Raw genomic sequence first — 26803 nt, 5'->3', positions numbered from 1 at the left:
TTGACCATGTTAGTGTTGCTTTATTAAGAACTGTTATAAAGCATGTTCGTAATTGAATATCAACATTTACACAGTATTTAGAGATGGGGAACTTGTGGCCCTCCCAGAGCTTGGGAAAGTTACTTTTTTGAACTACAACTCCCACCAGCCCAATCCAGTGGCCCTACTGGCTGGGGCTGATGGGAGTTGTAGTTCAAAAAAGTAACTTTTCCAAGCTCTGGGCCCTCCAACTCCCAACATCCTCAGCCACCATGGCCAACTGTCAGGACTGATGGGAGTAGTAGTCCAAGAACGTAAAGACTGCCACGAGTTCATTCATCCTTGAGAGAGAGAAAGGATTTGGGTTGTATCCGAGTAAGTTGAAATTAATGTACATAGGTTTGCTGTGTTCATTCATTTCAGTGGCTCTGCTCTGAGCGGGGCTAACACTGAAGGCAGCCCTTTCTTTGAGACTGTTCAAGTTAGTCAAATCGGAGTAATATATCCCTCCACTGAAGTGGAAGACTAGCACTGCTAATGAAAGTGGGTCATTTATCTCTACAGCCCTTTTAAGAACTGTGCTACATGCTCCATACAGTCCCGTGTGCCTGGAAATTCAAGTAGCGCATGATCAATGAAGAATGCTACTCCATGGAACCCATCCTGAACATGATGCCATGTCACTGGCACACCATTGTCCTCTAGCCGCTTCTTGTACAACAGACCATCGTCCCGGAGAACATCATGCTCACAGGTCAAAATGAATGTCTCGGGGAGCTGGCAGATAATCGCATCTTCTGCCAAAAGCGGGACGAATCTTGGGTCAAAAGCTGGTTTGACAAGTTCATAAAGCTTTTGTGAAAATGAAACAGGCACTTTTGAGACATAGCCCCTGGCCTTAAATTCTTCTGGAAGGTTATCGGCACTAATCCATTTTCTGTACTTCACCCACATATCCCTAGGAACATGGGCACTCTCTATAATCCCTTCCACATTGATAGTCTTCCCAGTGAGATATGCGAAACCAAGTTTGATAGCCCGTTTCCTGAACAACATGGGAACTGAATGGTTTTGCTGATGGGAAGGCAAATTGAGGTCCACTGCTTGCAGGAAGGGGTAGACCATGATCTGTGCTCGCATTCTTGGAAGGTCCACTCTGGTCACCAGCTCTTGACAAACAACAGCAGCCAATGTTCCTCCGCTACTGTCCCCACCAATGGCAATGCGGTTGGGGTCCACTCCATATTCCTTTGCATTCTTCAAAAAGTGTATTGCAGCAGTGCAGCAGTCGAGTAATGGGACTGGGTGCCGATGCTCAGGAGCTAAACGGAATCTAAAGCAAAAGCAAGATATAGTCTGCAGTTGTCATTTCATGTTCTATAGCAGAAGGGCATTTCCTGAATGGTCTATTTATTTATTTATTTATTTATTTTATTTTATTTATATTGCAAGCATGGAGAACCCCTAGGACTGCATTCCTTCTGGGCAGCCTTCTGGGATTCACAGGCCAGGGGATGTGGGCCAGAGGGCCAGAAACAAAAGTGTGTGGAACAAGAAATGGAAGTGTTACCTTTGTATAAGTAAGCTGGCCATTCATCTCAATCGGTCTACCCTGAGTAGAATTTGGTTGGCTAGGAGGATTCTCCCCATTTCTGCAGCAATTTGGGGATTCTTTTAAAATCATGAAAATTCTTCAGCCCAGGAAATACATTTTTGTATGCAGTTTTGACTAGCGTACACATTTTTCCAAGGAATGTCTCCTAATTTGCATTTTGCACATTATTTTCACCACATATTCATTGTTATACATAATTTACCTTAATATGTACATTTTTGTCACCGTTGTTTGGTTGGCGAACTGCATTACAAAAATTCAGATAAGTGCAAACTTCAAAGGATCGGGGGTGTTTCTCGGATTGTTTTGGAAAGGGCAACTTTGATAGATTCAGCTTTAAATGGAAACAAAATCATCTCTACTTTGAACTATTATGAAGGGACCCTGCATTTCTGAATTTGCCACTACACTGCTGGGTGTAGGGGACCTTTGCAGATTACCTCTCAAATGCTATATTGGGGGGTCTATGAGGAATCTTGTATAGTGAAGCCCATTCCCTGTGCAGTGGAGGGGTTAATTATTGCACAGTTATTGTGGGGAGAACATTGCCAGACACAAACACTTTTCACGGTCTAACTGCGATTCACAAACTAACTCCCTCTAACCATTGAATCTGCAGTAACTCTGCCCCTCGGGCCAGCACCCTGTGGCATTACAGAAATGGCGCCCTGAGCAGGTTAATCCCTCAATTGGCCCTTGCACAAAATGAGTGAATGGTAATGAAGTAACTGATGACAGAAGCAAAACTCCAGTGGAGACTGAGGTGGGAGCAGCACTATACCGCTGGGAATGGTTAGGATCTGTGGAATATAATGGTATTTTGTGGAATTTAGCACGTGCAGTAAACGGTAAGCAGTAGCTGCCCTTCAGCTTGGTAGGAATTGCACTGGGAGTCTGTTACAGGAAGAACAACAAACTAAGTTTATTGTAGGAAATACATTTAGATAGTCAAGAGGTGCATCTGACTAAGTAGATAGGAGATGCTGCAAAAGAGATGTCTGCTGCATTGGTGCTCCTCCTTGGGGAGCCGTGCTGGCAAAAAGAACAACTGAAGATGGAGATCAGAGAAGGAGCAGGAAGAGAGATTTGTTTCCTCTGAGGATATCAGTTTACACCTGGGAGGAAATATCAGCTTAGGAAAAGTAGGAGGCACCGTGGTTCGGCTTAAAGGGTACCAGTAGGTGTTTTGGAATTACATAAGAATAGCGGAGGGAAACGTGTGAAATATTGTGTACTTTTGAGAACGTTGATTGCTCATTTCTGAATTATTTTCAAATAACCCCCCCCCCCCAAGATGATATGCATATCATTGGGGGGGATTTAGATCTTGCCTGGCAGAACGGCTTTGGCATGGACCACCTGTGCAGCCTGCATCTTTTGTAACAGCAGGAGAGAAATCCCAGACTAATTGTGTATGCGATCAAATTTCAGAGAGGATGGAATTCGTCAATTCCTTCATGGATGGAATTACCCCTCTGTGAGTTAAGGGCTGGCTTGGATGTGAGGGTGGGCAAATGGACTTGTGTTAGGAACAGAATTTGAGCGTTTCCTGACACCCAAACTTCTGTGATGTATAGAATGAAATGCCAGACCTCAATGCTTATCAGAGGAATATATTGAACTTTATTAAATGCATATTAATAACTGAATAGCTCCATAAATGGGATGAAGGGGGGGAATGCATAATAGGGGCAAATTATAAGGTCATGGTGAATATGATTAACAGAGCAATCTAACTCATGGGAAGCCAGCGGAGGAGGAGCCAGCAAGAAGTTCTGCAGCATCCGTTTCCTGTTTGGGAGCCTCTGGGCCAGTGGAATGTCAGCTCTGCTGGAGCTGCAGGCATAAGCAAAAAGAGAATGCTGGCTCTCACAAATGCCCCTACCAGCAAGTAAGCACTCCCCACTGACTTCCATTAGAAGTATTTTCTCAGACTGACCTTTTACACGGCATAATTTGGCCCGGATGGGGACCAGCAGGAGTGCTCCGAATGGGAGTTGGATGTTGCATAAGTCCCCCCCGGCTCTTCCTCTTACACGCTCCCAAATGCCACTTTTTTGGGCCCTCCGCTGAACTCCACCAGCAACACTCTACCGGGCTGGTCTTCCCTGGTGGACTCCTGGCCAAGCCAGTAGGGTCCCAGCTCCACCACAGCAAAGGAGCTTCTGACGGTGGAGCCTGACAGAGCTCAGACCATGCTGGCTCACCAAAGATCCGTCATATCCAGCTCCCCTCTGCCCAGTGTAAATATTTATTTATTATTTTATTTATATCCCGCCCTTCCTCCCAGCTGGATTGCGCCCTAAGATGTGAAATGTTAACTACAAGAGGATACCAAGGGGATGAGCCCTCAAAGGGGACATAAACAGAGAGCCTAGCCATAAAGCCTCATCTGATTGGGATTCAGGAAGTAACTGTCTCTAACCATCGAACTGACAGGAAATCTCACCCCAGGGCTAGCACCCTGTGGAGTTACAGCCTCCACATGCATCTCAGGGCTCAAAGGCCAGGGTGTCTCTTCAACATATGATGGAAACTCCACAATGACGGTGCCAGACGCACCTCTGCAGAGGGGAGTTCCATCACGTTGGGCCTGCCATAGAGCATGCTCTCTCACAGGCTTAGGGATGGGGGAGACGTTAGATCTAGTTGGCATTTAAAGGCAAATCAATCATATTCACACTTTCCAAAACAATACGGAAACGGAAACACAGCCATCCTTCCAAATTCGCACGTACCTGAAATTTGTGATGTAGTTCTGCAACCCAACAACATTTATGAAAATGCATGATATTAGGGGGAAATGTGCCTAAACTGGAATATATTAGTGAAAGTAACATAGAAAAATGCATGATATTAGGGGAACGTTTGCAAAAACTGTGTACATTAGTCTAAGCTACATACAAACCTGTGTTCATTAGGGGAAAATGGACATTACGATGCTGATGAATTTTCTTGAGGGTTTTTTGGGGGGGAGAATTAACAAATTGCTGCTGAAATGTGGAAAACTGAATCTATGATTGATTCCCTCTAGGAAGAAGGGCAGGATATAAATGAATGAGTGAATGAATGGATGGATGGATGAATGAATGAATGAATGAATGAATGAATGAATGAATGAATGAATGAATGAAACAGAACCTGAAAGATAGCACCATCCTTACCCAGGCTGTGAATCCCCAACCCCCACTCCTCTGAAGGTGGTGGAATTACTAAGAGGAACCCCTCTGCTAATCTGGATTCCCAAAAGTGCCCCAGATTTGTTTCCTGGGATGGGGGAGAGGAATGAAATGAGGTATTGTGGGAAAGGTCGTGGCGGATTGGCATACAGTAGAATACAGTAGATAGATAATTTATTCAAACCAAATCAAATCAAATTTTATCATGCGGTCATAGACCCAATATACAATTGATTTTACAGGTAGTAAAAACCATGGATTATAAAATAGAGCTGGCAAAGCTCGTGGAAGTTAAAACAGAGCATTGTTAACTAAGAAAGATCTTCTTACGTATGGTTTGGGCGGCGAAAATGAACTTAGGAGCAGATAGGGTGGTTGACTTGTCGATACCGGCCAGAAGATGTTTCAGTAAACAGTCTGTGGGCCTGCCAGGGAATTTTTTTATAATGGGGTTTAGATACCTAGAGCGTTCAGCGTTGTAGAAGGAACAAACAAAGAAAATATGGGACAGTGACTCGACGTCTGCATTCCTGCAGGGACATAAGTGGAGTTCGTGGTGTGTGCCCTGGTAGCGGCCTACTAAAAGTGAGGAGAGGAGGCAGTTGAATCGGGCCCTAGAGAAGGCTTGGGCATAGTCACATTTTCCAGATAAGGGGCGGGGTTAGGGAATGTGAAGCTTAAATCAGAATGGGTTGGGGAGCAAGTCTTAGCAGCATTTGACAATGAGCTTTGGAGGTAGACGTCTTTAATCCAGGTCTCGATGGTCCGTTTGGCTGCTTCAGACTCTAATGAGGATAGAAAGTCTACTGAGAAGCCACAGCGTGGCACAGAGTTTGTGGCACAGTAGGCTATAAAGGCACGGAAAAGCTGTTTCAGTCCTATTTTGGACAGAGACAGGAGGGCGGCATCATCAGTGTATAACAGCAGAGGACAATTTTGATCGGCCACCTTGGAGGGATGGAAGGCGGGAGAACAACAACATGTACTGAGATCATTTAAGAAGAGGTTGAAGAGTACAGGGGCTAGGATACAGCCCTGTCTGACCCCTTTGGAGGCGGAGATAGGGTTTGTTAAAGTCCCATCGGCACCACAATGAACTCAGAGGGATGTGGTTTGATGAAGGCGATAAATGAGGTAGAGGAGTCTCCTGTCCATGTTAGTTTGAGAAAGTTTGGCCCAAAGTTTATCTCTTGGAATGGCATCAAATGCAGATTTGAGGTCGACAAAAGCAACAAACAGGCCATTTCCCAAGAGGCTCATATATTTTTCTGCCGTGTGATTTAGTAGGATACAATGGTCGAGGGTGGATCTACCTTTTCTGAAACCAGCCTGTTCCCAACCCAGAACATTCTCCTCCTCAAGCCAGCAGATCAGTTTGGAATTTAGATAGCTGGCGTACAGCTTGCCCACGACCGATAAAAGGCTAATGGGTCTGTAATTTGAGGGGTCGTCTCTGGCTCCTTTCTTGAAGATTGGAATAATGATGGCCTCGAGCCAGGCCACAGGGTAAATAGGTTAGCCAATAGGGGGCCCACCAGGCTAGGAGGGATAGCATCAGGAGTGATCGCATCGGGACCCGGAGCCTTGCTGGGTTTCAGGGCACGAATCAGAGACTTTATCTCGCTCTATGTGACAGGCAGCCAGGGTGGAAGGACTGTGCGGTCCGCGGTAGGTGGACGGGTCGAAAGATGGTTACTTGAGGCCTCAAACAGCCCAGCAAAATGCTGTTCCCAGATGTTAGCGGGAATGTTGCAGGGGGTAGGATTGGAGGATGTTAAGGCAGCAGTAACAAGGGACCAAAAGATGATCTATTGTTTTTAGCCAATGACCATTACAATGCAAGTATCAATACAAAACATCTGGTAAAACATACAAGTAAAACATTTATGGGACATTAGGAATCTATCCCATGATGCATAGATAAAACCCTGAGTTTTCAAAAACTAATTAAAATGATTGTAGAAATGTTGATATTTATTTCATTTTTTCCCCATATATTAAGATTAAAATGTGCCCTTTGTTGGTAGGACTCGTGTGTTTTAGGAAGGCCATTCTTGTCTTCGTTGCAGCTAATGCAAACGGAGCTACCCTGTAGGTGTCGAATTTGTCTTTGTTTGCCAGTAGCCATCTTACCTTAAGTTCATCTGACTGGCCTTCTAATAAAGACTGAAAGGGAAAGATGAACTTCAGCCTTGGTGTGTCGTATAGAGTGCAGTGTAATATATGTTGCTCCATGCCTTCTGTTTGACCTGACCCACATATGCACAGTCGATCTTCTAGTGGTTTGTTTGAATATCTGCCAGCAGATATTCAGTGGGCATCAACTGGAATCTGAGTCGGGTAAAGGCACTTCTTATGGGAAAAAAGGTTAACTCCTGCAGATAGGAGGCCCTTTCATGATCTAGCTTAATTTTACCAAACCAGATGGCCGATTTACATTTTTTTTAGATATTCAAGGTCTTTTGGGGCATCTTTGTCGTGGACAAAGTCCCTGATCGTGCTTTCAGATATGTCCTGGGTTAACGTGGCAGGGGAGATCGAGTAGCTAAGCATCAGACGTCTGCTACGTTGTACCAGCCATCCCGATTCTGTAGCTCCAGGAAACATCTTTTGGCTAGGTGGTGTTCTGGCATCGTTGATAGCTTTTTCCAGTATATTAAGATGGATTTGTGTATGCGTGCTTTGAGAGGTGGAAGGCCTGCTTCACTCCTTAGAAGGGCGCCAGGTGTGCTATGTGCTACGGACAGGAGCAGGTGCAGAAACTTGTTTTGGATTATGTCGAGTTGGTCTCTGCATTGCACACCCCAAATTGCTGCTCTATACAAAAGTTGGGACACGATCTTGGCTGCAAAACCTTTTAACGTTGGTTCTATTAGGCGATGACCCTCAGTATGGTAAAGTTTCTTTATAGGCCCTAATAAATGGGCAGCTGAGGATGTTAGTGCCTCTAAATGGGTACACCACAGAGCATTTTCAGAAAAGTGGATACCCAAGTATTTAAATGAGCGGCATTCTTCTAGCCTATGGCCATCCAGCATCCAGTTGTGCTGCTCATGCCTCTTAACAAAAACAACTACTTTGGTCTTTTTATAGTTAACAGATAATCCTTCGTTCTTGCAATACCTTCCAAATTTAGTGAGCAATCTTCTCCGCCCCACACAGGTTAGTGAAATGAGGGCCATGTCATCCACGTAAAGCAATACTGGAGTCTTCTGTCCTCCAACAGCAGGAGGATAAAAGGAGGGATCGAAGACTTCCTGCGTAATATCGTTTATGTAAAGGTTGAATAAGATCGGGGCCAGGATGCAGCCTTGTTTGACACCCCTCGAGGTGGGGATTGAGTCAGAGAGATAGCCTGCCCTACCAACTCTGATCCTGATATCTGTGTTGGAATAAAGCTGCTGTATGAGAAATAGAAGACGTCTGTCAATTGCGCTGGCCTCTAATTTTCCCCATAGTCGCTGTCTGTCTATGGAATCAAACGCTGATGATAAATCAACAAATGCGACGTATAGTTTTCTTGGTGCATTGTGTACCTTTTTTTGGATCAGATAGTTCAGGACAAAGCACTGGTCAATTGTACTGAAGCCCTTGCGAAAGCCAGGCTGCATAGGAGATAAGACGTGTTCATCTTCTTCCCAGTGCTCTAGATTATCTAAAAGGTGTAAGATCTTGGGCAAGCTAGTCAAACTCCAGGATAAGCGGACCCAAATTAAGATGGACAACCATCGAAATACAGGAGGGCTGGAGGAACCAGACAGCGCAATTAAAAATGTTTCCGAAGGGAATATTTACAGTTTATAGTCCAGGTACCTCCATCTGCACTCCCTAGTTTTAGAAGGGTTATAGCTGTGATTGAGCACAGCGTGTGGGAGCCGTGGGAGGAAGGTGATGCAGATAAAGTTAGTAAAGCCGGTGTTCTCAAAGGCCTTTTACCACTGACTTTTTCCCGCCAGACAAACTGCAGCTTTCAAAGCAGTTTGGATTGAGTTTGAAAGTTGTAAGATGACCATAAGATTTCAAAACTATCGTACCAGCCGCAACGTTCGGAACCAGGCAGCCTCCCTCGTCGCCATCTTGCCTTGAATAGTCCCCAGTAGGAGCCCAGGGCCAGCAGAATACAGTAGTGTAGTGGTAAATGCAGAAGTGCAGGGTCTCTTCATAATAGTCCCAGCCACACCCTCACACTCTCTACAACTTGGCTTTTTGAAGTAGGAACAAACAGGAATTCTGTTCACTCTGCTTGGCTCCAGTCAGCAGGAAGTGATAAGGAGCCAGTTAGAAGACTCTTCTCAGTGGCTAACTCACTCCCCTTTCATTCTGATTGGTTCATAGGATGCTGGAGACATACAGTAGGGACATGGCTCCCAAAAAATGTGTATTGAGGTTTAAGACCCCTGAGACCCTAGACAACTACACCCCTGGTAGAATATCATTTCTGCCAACATCTCTTTGCATTATAGCCATGTATATTTTTAATGACAATATTTTTATGTATATTTGTTTTTAATTGGATTGTGGATTTAGGATTTGATCTCTAGTATTAAATGCACATTTCTTAGAGAGCTTTTTAGATCAAGTGGTTTATAAATCTTCTAAATAGTAATAAGCAAATTACAGTACTTACTCAACACTCACAACCACGGTGTCACTCTCTCGGGCAATGTAGCGGCACACCCTTTCATATGCGCCTGAAAAACATAAGTGTCACCAAAAGGAGACCATTGAAAAGACCATTTCAATTAAGCGGCATAGAATGAAAATGCCTTCCCCTCCCTCCCAGTTTAATACTTCATTGGCATACAGCAAATTTAGGAGGATCACTTCTGCAGGTTTTATGGTGAATGTGTATTAAGGCTGCAATCCAAGACATACTTACCTGGGATTAAGTCCCATTGAACTCAGTGGAGCTTACTTCTGAGTAGACATGGACTGGATTGCAGCCTTAGCCTTCTGAAAGATCTGACCGCTATGCCAGAGCACAAGTGTTGGCATTGCTGACATTGAGTTTCTAAAAACACTTTTCTACCAATTCTAGTACCACAGACATATTATACTTCTATGAACTTAGAGAGACTTGTGAAGGCATTTATGTCAATCTCCTGTTCTCTGGCCAGTCAGGTCTCTGCACCACTCAGCCAACCATAATCCAAAAGTATAGCTATGGCAAAAGATAGTAGGAGCCTCAGCTTTTCAACCCTGCCTCCTGTTGTCCTGAGACCAGTTGTAGCCTCAGTATAGGACTAGTGGGGCTGCCTGTCACCAAATTCTTCCAAGGTACACAGGAAGTGGATTGAACTGTGAAAGAATATCTCAGAGAGGAGGTCAGGACTCCTGCTCCCCTGGTACATTCACTATAGCTGCCCAATTTCCCTGCTTTTTAAAGTTTGATAGAAATATCTGAAGCCTTTGACTGTGTAGATCATGAAAAACTATGGAATGCTTTAAAAGAAATGGGGGTGCCACAGCATCTGATTGTCCTGATGCGCAACCTATACGCTGCACAAGAGGCTACTGTAAGGACAGAATGTGGAGAAACCGATTGGTTCCCAATAGAAAAGGATGTGAGGCAGGGCTGTATTTTATCACCCTATTTGTTCAATCTGTACGCAGAACATATCATACGGAAAGCGGGATTGGACCAAGATGAAGGAGGTGTGAAAATTGGAGGGAGAAATATCAATAATTTAAGATATGCAGACGATACCATACTCTTAGCAGAAACCAGTAATGATTTGAAATGAATGCTGATGAAAGTTAAAGAGGAAAGCACAAAAGCAGGACTACAGCTGAACGTCAAAAAGACGAAAGTAAGGACAACAGCAGATTTTTGTAACTTTAAAGGTGACAATGAGGACATTGTATTTGTCAAGGATTATCAATACCTCGGCACAATCATTAACGAAAAAGGAGGCAATAGTCAAGAAATCAGAAGAAGTCTAGGACTGGGGAGGGCAGCTATGAGAGAACTAGAAAAGGTCCTCAAATGCAAAGATATATCACTGAACACCAAAGTCAGGATCATTCAGACCATGGTATTTCCAATCTCTATGTATGGATGTGAAAGCTGGACAGTGAAAAAAGCAGATAAGAGAAAAATCAACTCATTTGAAATGTGGTGCTGGAGGAGAGCTTTGTGCATACTATGGACTGCGAAAAAGACCAATAATTGGGTGTTAGAACAAATTAAGCCACAACTGTCACTAGAAGCTAAAATGACAAACTGAGGTTATCATACTTTGGACACCTAATGAGAAGACATGATTCCCTAGAAAAGACAATAATGCTGGGAAAAACAGAAGGGAGTAGAAAAAGAGGAAGGCCAAACAAGAGATGGATTGATTCCATAAAGGAAGCCACAGACCTGAACTTGCAAGATCTGAACAGGGTGGTTCATGACAGATGCTTTTGGAGGTCACTGATTCATAGGGTCGCCATAAGTCATAATCAACTTGAAGGCACATAACATCAACATAGGTACTTTCTTAAACTGCAAGTTTTTTTGCCTATTAGTGAATTATTCCTCATTTATCTGTGTTACATTTATATCCATTCCACGTTTCCTCCAAGGAGTTCAGGTGGCATCGATGGGTCTAATTTCCCCCAGGTTATCATCACATTATCCTGTGAGGTAGGTTAGGCTGAGAGACCAAGATCACTCAGCAAGTTTCGTGGCTGATTTTAACCCTGGTCTCCCAGGTCTTAGTCCATTTAATATGCCTCCACCTTATTCTACACTCTGGAAAAAACAAGACGTAGATGTGAATAAATTGGGGAGGGGAATAATCTTTTCCCATAGACCTGAAAATTCATGGGGTCCCTTGTTAACCCCTGTGTGGCCCCTGTAAGACTAACCAATTTAATCTGCAGTCGTGCACGTACTTGAGTTGAGAAATCCCCATGGAATTCAATGGGACATCCAAGTAATGCCCCATTATTGTGGCATGAACCTATATTAGAAATTGTGACAGCCGTGGCCCTTTCTCAAATAAGGTAAGACATTTGGGTGCCCAGCCACTGATAATACTGCAATGTTGAAAAGTTTCTTTGAAAGGACGAGGATATGGCAACACCAGTTTTCTTGGAGCAGAGAAGCAACTGTGACAAGCAACTTCTGAACCAAAGTAAGACACTTTTCAGTTAAACTATGTGCTGTTGGCAAAATGGCAATGCTTAAATGGCCAAAAAAATTCCTGACTTGTGTTGGAGATAACTTTCTCCTACAGAAAGTGGAGGAAGCAACCAGAGGATCAGCTATCCTGGACTTGATTCGAACCAAAGAGATAACTTGGTGGATGAAGTTGCAGTTACGGGAGCTCTGGGGGAAAGTGACCACACCATACTTGAATTCATGATTTTAACAGAAGCAAATGCTGAGAGTACCATCTGTTGATCCTGGACTTGAGGAAAGCAGATTTTAATAAATTCAGAACAATGGCAGATAAGGTTCCGTGGCAAGCAACCATAATGAGAAAAGGAGTCCAAGATGGGTGGGAATTTCTAAAAAAGGAAACTCTAAAAGCGCAATGGCAAGCAATTCCAACAAGGAAAAAAGGGGGGAAACAGCAGAAGAAGCCAATGTGGCTTCACAAGAAGCTTAGAGATGACCTGAAAACAAAAAAGGACACATACAGGAAGTGGAAAGAAGGCCAGGCCACAAAGGAAGAGTACAGGCAGGTATCACGGAATTGCAGGGATGGCGTCAGGAAGGCTAAAGCTGAGAATGAGCTGAGGCTAGCGAGGGATGCTAAAAGCAACAAAAATGGTTTCTTCCGGTATGTCCATAGTAAAAGACAGAGAAAGGAAATGGTGGCACAGCTACTCAAAGTGCTCAATTCCTACTTTGGCTCAGTCTTCTCCCAAAAGAGGGTCTTTGATCCACCTGGGAAACATGAAGTAGAAGGGTCAGGATTGAAAGGCGTCCCTATTTTTGGATCTTGGGATTATTGTTGATCATAAGCTGAATATGAGCCAACAGTGTGATGTGGCTGCAAAAAAGGCAAAGGCTATTTTAGACTGCATTAGCTGTAGTATATTTTCCAAATCATGTGAAGTATTGGTTCCTCTCTATTTGGCACTGGTTAGGCCTCATCCTGAGTATTGCATCCAGTTCTGGACACTGCACTGTAAGAAGAATGCAGATACACTTGTTTTAAATTGTTTTTAAAAGATGTGTTTTTAAATTTGTATATTTGTTTTAATGTTTTTAGTTACTGTAAACCGCCCAGAGAGCTTCAGCTATGGGGCGGTATATAAGTACAATAAACAAATAAATAATAAATAAATAAGCAAGGGGACTGGAAACAAAACCCTATGAGGAGAGACTTTAAAAAAAACTGGGCATGTTTAGAGTTGAGAAGAGGAGACTGAGGGGAGATATGACAGCACTCTTCAAGTACATGAAAGTTTGTCACACAGAGGAGGGCCAGGATCTCTTCTTGATCATCCCAGAGTGCAGGACATGGAATAAAGGGCTCATTGCAGGAAGCCAGATTTTGACTGGACACCAGGAAAAGCTTCTTAACTTTATAGCGGTATGACAATGGAACCAATGACCTAGGGAGGTAGTGGACTCTCCGACACTGGAGGCCTTCAAGAGGCAGCTGGACAGCCCTCTGTCGGGTATGCTTTGATTTCGATTCCTGTGTTGAGCAGGGGGTTGGACTTGATGGCCTTATAGGCCCCTTCAAACTCTACAATTTTATGATTCCATTTTTTGGATTGTTCATTGGCTATGAAACTCAATATTCCTATGGAGCTGTTTTCAATTCCAAACAAATATTGCTCCCCATTTTTTTTATTTAACAGGATCCCTTGTTGCATTGTGGATTGAAGGTGAGCTGAACATGATGGAAGTAGAAACCATTGTTTGTGACGTCCTGTCTAACATATCAGGAACCCTTTTGGTGAAGCACTGTCCTAAAAGCTTCTAAGCAAACTGAGTGAAGGAATGTAGGCTCCTTTCAAAGAAAAGGGCTGTAACTCAGTGGCAAAGCATCTATTTTGCATGCAGAAGATCCCAGGTTCCATCCCTGCATCTCCAGGTAGGGCTGGGAGAGACCCTAGTCTGTAACCCTATAGAGCCACTGCCAGTCAGTGCAGATAGCACTAAGCTAGATGGACCAGTATGAGGCAGCTTCCCATGTAACTTACGGATGCTTCCAAATAAGCCAGCTCCTCCATGGAGATAGAGCATTCCTCTCCCGTTTCTAGCAGGTGATGCCTTAGGCCAATATATTCTTACTGGAATCCCATCAAAAAGCAGATCCTTGATGATCAACTTTGAGTCCTCCCTAGGTAGTATTCCATTCATCACAAGCCTCCAGATGACATACTTATGGCAGATGCCAACTTTCTCCAGAAACAGTGCCTGTTTTAGAGCAAGACATAAGGGAACAGAATAAGGAGCCCTTCACATTCACGTCTCATCAATGCAAGACATAAGAGCTTTTCACACTGGAAGCAAAGAAGAGCACTCTGCCCCCAAGCCTGTTTTAAAAAGCTTGCTGTCTTTACATGCGCCTTGAGGCACACATAAAAGGCGAGTCATGAATCAATACATCAATACTGAAAACAGACAGAAAGGAGATCAGCAGTGAGGAAATGCTGAAACAGTTCCATGGCTGCAGTAGCTGCTTCACATCAGGAGTGGATGGTGTGGTGGGGAATCTGGGATGCACCACTCACTTGACCTCCCCATGCCGGTGGAACCAACCTGGTGCTCCTGCCATCACGTTCATACTGCGCCCACTTTGCTGCCACCACATCCCCCCCTCTCCACCTGCAGTGACTGGACCAGAGGGAGGGGAGGGGAGCGGCACAGCCCCACCATGCCATCCGCTGCTGCTTCACATCAGCTCATGACGAGGACGACCCAGACCCGCGTCGCACGATGTCACCCAAGGTTGTCTCTGCTAGGTTTGGAGAGTCCCCACAATAACACTTACATGATCACAGTCTTCACGAGTTGATTTTTCTTCACTGACATTGAGATTCTGAACGTCTGTCATCAGGGCAATCGAACCAGCTCCCTCTCTGACAGTTTGTTAGACGGGTGTTAAAAGCCTTCCTTTATCCCATCAGGTATTTTAAAAACATTTTTCTGCTCTCTTTTTTTTGTCTCTTTGCTTTTGACTAATGCTATGTTTTGTTCAAGTTTTGCCAAATTTATTTTCGTTATGGCTGTTTGAGGAAGTTGATCCTTGTCAGGATTTAAAACAACTTAAGTTGAGTTGTTGTTTTTCTTAAGATCCATCATTCCGACAGGCTGGTATTGATTCAAGTTCATTCAGTGTCCACTAGCCACTGCTTGTACCAATTCCATTTTCCCTCTTGCAAAAAATATTGAGATTAATATCGATATTTCGAAAGGAAATACTGATAATTGTTGATATTTTGAAAGAAAATGTTAGCAAGTTGAAAGAAAATATTGATACTATTATTGTACTTAACACTTTCAAACGTTTAAAAATAATCTGTTTTTGAAAATAGCTGCAGAAAATTGCAACACAAAATTCGATCCAAAAGGATAGAGAATAAGAGAATTAATGAAAAAATGGTACCAGATTTGAATTGGCTAAACTTCTAGCATATCCCTAGCTCAGAACAGACTCATTGAAATTAATGGACCTAACTTAGTTATGTCCATCAATTCCATAGGTCTAGGACTAGTTCTGCATACCATCCCTAGTTTCAAGGCAGTTCATACAGCCTTTGTTTTGATTCACATACGTCTTCACCTGCAGCTACAGTACATCTCGCTGTCCCCAAGCGTGTGTGTGGGAAGGCCTTGAGAAGCTGTTCCTACACAGGAGAGACGCCACATACTGTTATGAGGACTCAAATATTCCTGGGAAACAGCCCCTCGGTGACCTCTGCGTATATATCTTGCAATACCTGAAGGTATAGACTTCCTGACTCCTATGGAAATTTGGGATTTGTCACCCAGGAAGAATAGGCACTCCTTTCAAACAAAGGAAATGTTTATGATAATCTAAGCCTTTGGAGGAGACAGGATTGCAGCCGTTATCTGGGAATCCCTCAGGGAATGGTTTCTGGAAAAACAACACATTCCCTGACAGGATTATCCTAAATTCTTTCATTGTTCTTATTTATCACATCCACATCCTCCTGGAGACATTTACATTGGGTTTACTTTGGGGTCAGTTTAGTTAGGAAAAGGTATAAAACATGGGGAGTGAGAAGGGGAGAGGAGTTCCTCTTCTGGAGGGCTCCAACCGCTGCTTTTCTTACCAACGCACGCTAGCATCTTTGGGACAATTTCAGAGCTATGGATTTGGGTGAGAACTTTCAAATCTGGCACTGGTTACAAAGGGCGGAGCTTTTGCTCATTGGGCTAGATACGAAAGTCTCTCTCTCTCAGCCTTAGTCTTGCAGCAGCTCTCCAGGAAAGGTATATTTTATTTATTTATTTATTTATTACATTTTTATACCGCCCCATAGCCGAAGCTCTCTGGGCGGTTCACAACATCAAAATATCAACATACAATTTAAAACCACACATTGATTAATTTAAAACATAACTCATTAAATTTCCAAATAAACCTATACTAAACTAAAATACTGAAATACTAAAAATACTAAAATGCTAAATGCTACAATACTGAAATGCTAAAATGCTAGAATGCCTGGGAGAAGAGGTAGGTCTTAACCTGGCGCCGAAAAGACAACAATGTTGGCGCCAGGCGTACCTCATCAGGGAGATTGTTCCATAATTCGGGGGCCACCACTGAGAAGGCCCTTTTTCTTGTTACCATCCTCTGGGCTTCCCTCTGCGTAGGCACCCGGAGAAGGGCCTTCGATGTTGAGCGCAGTGTACGGATAGGTTTATATCGGGAGAGGCGTTCCATCAAGTATCGTGGTCCCAAGCCGTGTAAGGCTTTATAGGTTAAAACCAGCACCTTGAATCGAGCCCGGAAACATATAGGCAGCCAATGCAAGCGGGCCAGAACCGGTGTTATATGTTCGGACCGCCTGGTCCATGTTAACAATCTGGCCGCTGCATTTTGCACAAGCTGCAGTTTCCGAACCGTCTTCAAAGGCAGCCCCACATAGAGCGCATTGCAGCAATCTAGTCTAGAGGTTACCAGAGCGTGGACAACTGAAGCAAGGTCATCCCTGTCCAGATAGGGGCGTAGCTGGGCCACCAACCGAAGTTGGTAGAAAGCACTCCGTGCCATCGAGGCTACTTGAGCCTCAAGTGACAGGGATGGTTCTAAAAGTACTCCCAAGCTACGAACCTGTTCCTTCAGGGGGAGTGCAACCCCATCCAGGACAGGTTGAGCATCCACCATCTGGTCAGAAGAACCACCCACTAACAGCATCTCAGTCTTGTCTGGATTGAGCCTCAGTTTGTTAGCTCTCATCCAGTCCATTGTCGCAGCCAGACATCGGTTCAGCACATTGACAGCCTCACCTGAAAAAGATGAAAAGGAGAAGTAGAGCTGCGTGTCATCAGCATACTGGTGGCAACGCACTCCAAAACTCCTGATGACCGTACCCAGCGGCTTCATGTAGATGTTAAAGAGCATGGGGGACAGAACTGACCCCTGCGGAACTCCATACTGGAGGGTCCAGGGTATCGAGCAATGCTCCCCAAGCACTACCTTCTGGAGACGACCCGCCAAGTAGGAGGAAAACCACTGCCACGCAGTACCTCCAACTCCCAGCTCAGCAAGCCTCCCCAGGAGGATACCATGGTCGATGGTATCAAAAGCCGCCGAGAGACCAAGGAGAATCAACAGAGTTACACTCCCCCTGTCTCTCTCCCAACAAAGGTCATCGTACAGGGCAACCAAGGCTGTCTCCGTGCCAAAACCAGGCCTGAAACCCAATTGAAATGGATCCAGATAATCAGTTTCATCCAAGAGTGTCTGGAGCTGGTCCGCAACCACTCGTTCTAGGACCTTGCCCAGAAATGGAACATTTGCTACCGGCCTATAGTTATTAACAATTTCTGGGTCCAGGGAAGATTTCTTCAGAAGCGGTCTCACTACCGCCTCTTTCAGGCAGTTAGGGACCACTCCCTCTCGCAATGAGGCGTTAATCACTTCCCTGGCCCAGCCGGCAGTTCCATCCCTGCTAGCTTTTATTAGCCAAGAGGGGCAAGGATCCAACACAGAAGTGGTTGCACGCACCTGTCCAAGCACCTTGTCAACTTCCTCGAGCTGCACCAACTGAAACTCATCCAAAAAATCAGGACAAGGCTGTGTTCTGGAGACCTCATATGATTCAACTGCTGTAACATTGGAGTCCAAGTCCTGGCGGATGCAAAAGATTTTATCTTGGAATATGCAACTTCTGAGCCTTTCTCTTTCCTTTTTTTCTCCCTGTGTGGGTGAGCTTAATGTGAAGGTGTTCATAGGGTTAGTCTCTTTGCTTTAGTCTATCCAGTGTTGCTGAATGAATGAGTCATAGTTAGAAAGCTGCTCATTGTTAACTGCAATTGTAAACTGCAATATTTTCCCTTTTTTCTTCTCTTAATAAAACCACTCTTTATTTTACTTTCAGTGTGTGTGTCATAGGGTTAAGGGTAAATTAATACATGCTCTGGGGGGGTGACGTGCGGGCAACTCCAGCAAAAGATCCTGCTGCTGTCTTTTGGGGAACTTGGATTTCTAGTGAGCTATGCTCATTTGGAAGCTCAAGGTCCCTTCGTAACACATACCCACAGGGGTGTGTGGGGAAAGGAGGGAGTGCTGCTATTCATCCCTATGCCAGAATACAGGTACAATTTTCATCGGGCGGAAACAACAACAACTGACACGTGCCTAAAGGAGTGGACTGCATTGCATGCCAGGATGCTTGTCACATGAGCAAATCTCCCACAATCTTCTAGGTTCCCAGGCTTGCAAATGGATTCTTTCTGGTATTATTTATCATGAATATTCATGCTAAACTTCCACTCTATTCCACTAGATTTCTGGGACCAGCTTTTAGTCGTGTGAAAGGTCAAATGTCATACGCAAGTGACCAGTTCAGAAAATGTTGGAATAATAGAATAAAGGGCAGTGTGAAAGTAGCCATGATCTGGGACCATCCCCCAAAGCATGAGTGGAGCATTTATCACAGTGCCACCAGCTCCCAACTCATGGAGACAGACTAGGAGGGTGGTACGGTAGGAGGATAGTATGGTCAATGGTATCAAAAGCCACTGAGAGATCCAACAGCAGCAGATTGTTCAGTGGGATCCTTTTTTTTAACTTAGGGTGCAATTCTAAGGAGTGTGTATGTGAAAAAACAAAGATAGTTCAACTAGCCTGTCCTACACCCTGCCAGCCTCCAAGTTTTGGGGGGCATGCCCTCCCCAACAATTTCCCTCACATTGGGAAGAATTCGGAATTGGAAGGAACATGTTTCTTAGGCTTTTTGCAGTGGAACAAGCCAGTCTGATGCGCCCCTGCTTGTATGGATGTGATGTATGCAAAACGTTATCGGTGAATGAACTGAGAATACTGATGGGGAGAAATTCAGTTTAGTTTTCATTTCAAGGCAAATCGATCAAAGGCCAAAGGCATACTTTCTTAAACAAAACGGAAACTGAAACATGGCCGTCTTTTGAAATGTGCACTACTCCAACGTTTGTGAGTTCTCCAAGATCTCTAGCCAAGTAATGTGCACAGAAATGCCTACACTAGTGTAAAATGGCCATAGAATGCATACATTAGGGGAAATAATGCATGATATGATATAACACTGAATGCATTATACTATGGAAAACGGCTTTGCAAAAATGAGAATATTCACTAATAGGCAAAAAACCTTGCAGTTTAAGAATGTACCTAAAGCCCACAGATATTTCTATCAAACTTTAAAAAGCAGGGATATTGGGCAGCTATCATGAATGCACCAGGGGAGCAGGAGACCTGACCTTCTCTCTGAGCTATTGTTAAGGTGTTGGACTATGACCTGGAAGACCAGGGTTCGAATCCCCACACAGCCTTGAAGCTCACTGGGTGACCTTGGGCCAGTCACTGCCTCTCAGCCTCAGAGGAAGGCAATGGTAAACCCCCTCTGAATACCGTTAACAATGAAAACCCTGTTGATAGGGTCGCCATAAGCTGAAATTGACTCGAAGGCAGTCCAAATAATGATAAAATACAAATTTGTAAAAATGCAATCACAATTTGGGTTGGTCTTTCACAGTCCAATCCACTTCCTGTGTAGCTTGGAGGAATTTGATAACATGTGCCTCTGAGCATATGGTGAGTGGTGGCAACATCTGCCATCTCCAAAGACAGAGAATTACATTTTTGTAGGTTTGTTGGAGTTCTTACTTTGCTTCTTTCCTGTGTTACTTCTGTTCCTAGAGAGAATCTAACCTGGAACATAATATTTCTCTCATTATTCATCCTAGAAACCTGAAAGACCGTCTTACCCCCTATATACCCAGTCGATCACTGAGCTCTGCAGGTGTGGGCCTCCTGCAGATACCATCTTATCAGGAGGTCCGTTCTGTACAACAAAATAGGAAATGGACCTTTAAGTATGGTGACACGTACCCTGTGGAATTCCCTCCCCTTAAATATTAGGCAGGCGCCATCTCTGTTATCTTTTCGGCGCCTGTTGAAGACTTTCCTCTTTCAACAAAATTTTTAAGTCGAGACCTAAGCATCTCTGTTGGAATTGCTTCTTAATATGTTGTTTTTTTTAAAAAAAAAACACCTTTTTTAAAAAACAATATTTTAACCCTTTTTATTAAATATGCCTTTAAAGCTTTTTCAAAAAATATTTGTAAAGTTGTTTTGTTTTAATCTTTTAAGGTCTGTTTTTATGATGTTTTAAAGTGTTTTTAGTGCTTTTGTTTACCACCCTGGGCTCTTGCTGGATCTCTCTCTCTCTCTCTCTCTCTCTCTCTCTCTCTCTCTCTCTCTCTCTCTCTCTCTAAAAAGAAGCATTGTACCTGGCATTGCTCAGGAATTCTAAAGAACAAAAACGTCAGAGTACTTTTGAGAGGTTCAGTCCATCACCTTGATTCAAAAATAGCATCCATTTATATCCAAACATAGACAAAAACCAGCTCCTTGATTTCAGGAACCAACATGCAAAATTGGATTATGATAAGAGGTGTGCAAATGCAAAGCAAACAAACAACTTTACAAAATGTATAATCGATGGCTTCCATGCAATGCTCTTACTGCACAGTGTAGGCCCATCGAAGTTAATGAACATGACTAGGTAAGATCCACTCATTTCAATGGGTCAACTATGAGTAGGATTTAGCTGAATACGACCCACAGCTATCATATATCTATTTCAAGTCAAAAAAGAAGAACAAAATATATGTACAATCCAAGCAATCCACAAGAAACTAATTGGTCCCATGGCTCCAGCTTGTATGTGGGTGCAACTACTAGGGATGCTTCCTTTTTCTCTGATGCATGTTTGAACAGGCTCTCCATGCAGTCTATATGTCATGCAAATTAATCATTGAGAGAGGGGATTGATCATAAAAGAAACAGGGACACTCACCAGCCCAAACATAAGATTCTCAACAAGACTCATAACATGTAGTTTTGCACCCTGGCTGATTCCTGGAGGTATGTGGGTCCTGGTGACATGGTAATAAAGTGTCCAAGCCAGTGCCAAGAATGGGATGAAAATGCTCAGATACAGGAGCAGGTTCAACAGAGCTTCGCCGAGTGCCATTCTCTGAGCTAAGAAGGGCAGCATCCTCTTCTGACACCAGTGGCTTCTGATATTCTACTTCAGTGGCGTCTCCCTAATAAACTCTAAGTCTGTTGTAAGAGCAAACATATTGACTAAGAATCAGATTAGGAGCAAGAGGTTAGGCACTGCAAGATGTTCTTGACTCATGAATGAAATTTTGCCGAGAGATGCCAGTTCTTAGAAGCTTATGCCTCATTCATGAGTTTTGGCGTCCAGATGACTGAGATATATACACTGACTTCTGCCACCACTTTTTTCTCTTTCCTTTCATTTTTAACTCTCAAGTGTATTGAACAACTCCATACATAGGTGGGAAGGTGAGGAAGAGGACTGAGTTCACCCTACGTGGGAGGGGATTGCACATAAATGTGATCTGACTTTTGCATTTCATTTTGCATTTCAGTACCTCCCACTCCACCCATCTCCTCCATCTTTGCGGCTGATTAAGAAGGACTGAGGGAACGTTTCAAACTCTGTTAACATCGTATCTGAACCACAAAGCTTGAAATAGTTTGGCCCGCACCAGGTAATAAAGACATGAGATTCAAGTTCTGGGTGAAGCAAGGTCGCTGTTGCGCTGCAGCCAACTCAGGAGCGACAGGAAGGGGGGAGTAGTACCAACCACCCTGAAAGAGGCAGTGATCTAACCGCTCCTGAAAAAGCACACCCTGGACTCTGCCCAGTCACAAATACTCCCTTTTGTAGGGAAGGTGATTGAGAGGGTTGTGGCACAGCAATTGTAAGTACTCTTGAATGAAACGGATTACCTTGATCCATTCCAATCTGGGTTCAGGCCTGGTTATAGGACTGAATCAGCCTTGGTCGCCCTGATGGATGACCTTTGTTGGGAAAAGGACAGGGGGAGTGTGATTCTGTTATGCTTACTTGATCTCTCAGTGGCTTTTGATACCATTGACCTCCTGGCCCAACTTGGTGAGATGGTATCAGAAGCACAGTTTTACAGTAGTTCTGATCCAATCTTCAGGGCTGTTTTAAGAGAATAGCATTGGGTGATTGTCTTGTGTTCCTGGCAGTTGTGCTGTGGGGTGCAGCAGAGTACCATCTTGTCCCCCATGCTGTTTAATATCTATATCAAGCCCTTGGAGCAGTCATCAGGAGATTTGGGGTGAGGTGTCAGCAGTATGCTGACGATAACCAACTCTATTTCTCTATAACATCTGAATCGGGAGAGGCCGTGCAAGCCCTGGACCACTGCCTGGACTCTGGTGGGCTGGATGAGGGCCAATAAACTGAGTCTGAATCCTAGCAAGATGGAAGCACTGTGGGTTGGTGGTTCCCAAGTTTGGATAATTGGTCAGTTGCCTGCTTTGGATGGGGACGTACTGCCTCTGAAAGAGCGGGTCCCTAGTCTGGGGGTGCTCCTGGATCCATCTTTGTCGCTAGAGGCCCAGGTGACCTCAGTGGCTAGGTGTGCCTTTTACCAGCTTCGCCTGCTAAGACAGCTGTGCCCTACTGGGAGGAAGGGTGGGATATAAATCTAATAAATAATAATATATAATCGTCTTATTCATGACCTCCTTCGCCTGGCTGGAATGTGCCCTTGAATTCTGATCGTGCCATTTGCCTAGCTGGAGGATAGAGAGGCGTGTGTGAACATGTGGAGCAACTTCCCTAATGTGCAAAGGTAAAATTTACATCAATTCCTTCACCCTCTTTTGCCTCTGGCTTTGCCCACCACTGCAGGTGGACCTCAGAAGGCTGCCTGGAAGGGAATAGGACCTGAAAACTTTTTCCCACCCCTGAATTATAGGGCGGGTCCTTCTCTCATTAAGGAAAACCCAAGGACAAACAAAGCCAATTCCACTGAGATTGAGAGTACAGATTCTGTCCTTTGAACAAATATTGATTTCTGTGGGTTGTATCCAACTACATTCTACTCAGAGTAGACCCACTGAACTTAATGCATTTGTTAGTCATGTCTGTCAAGTTTAATGGGTCTATTCTGAGGGGGAAATTGGATGATATCAAAGAAACTATCTGCATGCGCCCGGGCGCACACACCAATTTCCCTCCATGGATGTTGTAGTCATTAAGAAAGGAGTATAGAGGAGAGAAGTTCCCAATGTTCAAGTCCTGAAACTCCTGAAGTAGAAGGACGTAAGATGGGGAACAACACTCTTAGAAGCATATTAATTAGGAACTGGTGTGTGTGTGTGTGTGTGTGTGTGTGTGTGTGTGTGTGTGTGAGAGAGAGAGAGAGACAGAGAGAGAGAGAGCGCACAGAAGGGACTTAGGGCTATGCAATCACTGTGTCTAAATTGCAAACACCGAGGCAAAGTGGGTGTGTTTGGGTTCAAGTGAGGGCCCTCCTAGTCAAGCCAAGCCCCTCCCTGAGGTGATCCAAGCAGAATGGCAGCCCCCCTCAAGCTCTTCAGAGTTATTTGGAGTTACAAAGAATCATACCTTCAAAATGATAGGAGCATAAAAGACAAACACCATTTAAGGGAAATGCCAGGGTGGGGATAGTGGGAGGAGGGGAGCTGGCGTTTGCTCATTGATAGTTTCCCATTCAGGATAGAATCTCACCCAACACTCTCCAGTCACAGTGCTTGTGGGCAGAGCTTGGAAGTAACTAGTTGCAAGTAACGGATTACTTGTAATTCATTACTTTTTTGAGTAACGAGTGGCTAATTCCTTTACACTTTGATTGTAATAGAACTAGGAGTAATTTTACTACTTTTGTGGAGTAATTGTAACGTTTCCAGAATTACTTTTGGGCATTACTTGGGGGGGAGCAGGGGAAGTCTTCTGCTCCTCTGATTTGTGGATGAAAATCATGTGCCTCAAACTGGGCTTCTGTGCAGTGTCGCTCTTCCCTCATGCTCTGTGGATGGGTAGCAGGCGACGAGGGAGGACGCAGAGAGTGAGACGGGATGGAGTGGAGAAAACAATTATTTTAAAAAATGGATAGTGGTGGTGAAGAATGGAGTGGGGAGGAAAAGGATCTGAAGGTCAAGAACATGGATAAAGGAGGAAAAGGGTGCAGCAGCAGAATGGAGATAAAGAACTGTGGAGGTGAAAGATGACAATGTGTGTGTGTGTGTGTGTGAATGAGAATACTGTGTTTGCACTTGGCACACAAAGTGGCCTCCACCACCCTCTCTGGCTACTTTGCTGCATATGCAGTATTGTAACTTTTTTGCATCTCAGGGGAAAATGTTTGCTTGAGTGAGTGTCCCTTAGTTGGTGGCAGGGCAGGGTCTGGGAGGTAGTTAAGTGATAGAAGTTATGCTGGCTGGCTGAGTGAGGGGGGTTGCACTTTGTTTGATGTGCAAAGATCTGAGTAGTGGCCTCAGCCTCCCTCCCCACCACCCTTACCAGCGGAGAGACCACCATTGTTATCTTATGAATAAAAATAATTATTCTGCTACCTCTGTATGTGTGTGCTTATTTTTAATGTTGTTTTAGGCTACTTAGATGCACAGCAGCCAAGGCCAGCACCCTGTAGACTTTTTTTAAAGTAACTGAAATGTAATTGTAGTGATTACTTTGGAGGAAAAGTAAAGTAATCAGTTACTTTCAGAGCAATTGTAATTGTAACGGTAATTACTACTTTTTGAGCCATGTAACTGTAACTGTAATTTATCACTTTTTAAAAGTAATCTTCCAAGCTCTGCTTGTGGGGATGCTGGTCCCATAAAACATTTCTCCCAGTGCCTCTTTGTCTCACTCTTTGGCTAGTCCTCTGAATGTTACGAAGAGTTGGTTGGTGGCGTTTTGACGCAGCTTGTCTCCTGTTTGTCCTAACCCAGCCTTCCTACCTGTTTCTTTCCTTTCTGTTCTTTTCCATCCTTTCCAGTCCATCCCAGTCCATATTTTATATGGATTTTATGCAAATTATATATTTGTGTAAGACGGTCGTCATGCTGTAGTTCTCTTGGCCATTGACAAGAGTCTGAGAGTGGCCGGGACATCACAGCAGTGAGGAGGGAATCAAAACAAGGAGATGGAGGCCAGAAGACATGCAGCCAGCTTAGGCAAGCCACAGGCCAACAGTCAGGACAGGCTGGGGCAGCTTCCCAGCAACTGTATTACTTTAATGCTGCTGCCCATCTCACACTAATGGCCCTATTTCAACCTCAGCAGCATTGGAGGTGGCGGAGGAGAGATACAGAGGTGGGTTGGGGGCCCAGGCAAGCCACAGAGGACCATTCAGGCTAGGGCATCTCCCCAGGAAAAGTCCTGCTGGGCCACTGCCACCCACTGCTTCGCTACTCCTTGTCCTCTGCTGATGTCCTCTGACATGGGAAAAGTAGCAGGGGGAGGATTGCAAAAGGCTTTGCAATCCTCCCTGCCCTTCTCCTTTGCACCTCTGACATCAGGAGTGTTGGGTTCAAATGCAAGCGCTCCCCCTCCCTGCTGCAGGGGCGAGCCAGCTCTTCCCTCAGCCTGGGTAGGAGTGCAAGCTTGACACTTTATTTATCTGTTTTCAGTGGTTCAGCCAGATACCAAAAGTAAAGCAGACACACACACAATTACTGCTTGATCAAGAAGGGGTCTCTAACCTGCAGACTGCAGTCTGGCAGGGAAGAGAGCAACGTTTATTAATTAAAGCATCCTTTATGTAGTTTTCATAAGCAAAACAAGATACAATATTATTAATATCATAAGATGGGAATACAGTGTTACAGAGATAAAGCAAGCGCTTCTTCATATCCTTGTTTGGATTGACACTTGGTGCTAGATGAACATGGGGTTTAGTGTGCTTTTGAAAGTTACCCACACAGCAGTACGACGTAAAACTATGGATACATTCTAACAAAGTGTTTTGGGAACAACTTGTGCTGGATTAGCTACAATGTGCAGGATTTGTATAGTGAAGCAAGACAGAGAGAAACAATAACAATCCAGATGGGATACATTTTATCTCTTTCTCTAGCCTGATAGGCGCCTCGGCGTGTTCCTTTCTCATGAGGGAAGAAGCAAGAGCTAGAGGGTCATGTCCCACACCCCCTTGGAGATCCATGATTCATTGCAGCATTAGTTCTGTAGCGTTTCTTGACAACTCTTGACAACTCTTTGGGTCTAGGAAATAATTTATTCCTAACAGGAGCACAAACGAGAAGCCGGGGAGGATCGGAAAAGTTGACAGGATCAGCACAGGGAGGTTTCTGCAAGGCTTTCCACCCTAGCTCTTTCAACCTCTGCTTGTGGGATTTTGACAGGATGTCATGTAATTCACAGGAGGGTTGACCCACCCACCGGTGAATGTTGGACCATGGGGTGGGAGCAAAAAAATGCCCATCCCCTGATCTAATGGATTAATGGAGGGAATGGGGTGGTTAGTGCATTCTGGGGGGTGGAGGGAATGATGGTAAGA

General features: G+C 44.3%; 1 protein-coding gene across 1 annotated transcript; it reads right to left on the bottom strand.

The window, feature by feature from the left end:
- On the bottom strand, positions 1-21477 carry LOC133372628 (arylacetamide deacetylase-like 4). The gene is made up of 4 exons (XM_061601503.1): positions 21265-21477; positions 13927-14143; positions 9401-9464; positions 1-1312 (listed from the first exon to the last, which is right to left on the bottom strand). Exons 1-4 carry the CDS (start codon positions 21463-21465, stop codon positions 538-540), a joined length of 1257 nt encoding a protein of 418 aa, XP_061457487.1. The 5' UTR covers positions 21466-21477; the 3' UTR covers positions 1-537.
- Positions 21478-26803: the final 5326 nt, after the last annotated feature.

Source organism: Rhineura floridana, chromosome 18 (assembly GCF_030035675.1).
Source record: "Rhineura floridana isolate rRhiFlo1 chromosome 18, rRhiFlo1.hap2, whole genome shotgun sequence".
Classification (NCBI taxonomy): domain Eukaryota; kingdom Metazoa; phylum Chordata; class Lepidosauria; order Squamata; family Rhineuridae; genus Rhineura; species Rhineura floridana.
Note: the sequence above shows the minus strand (reverse complement) of the source record. Positions and strands in the feature narration are given on the sequence as shown.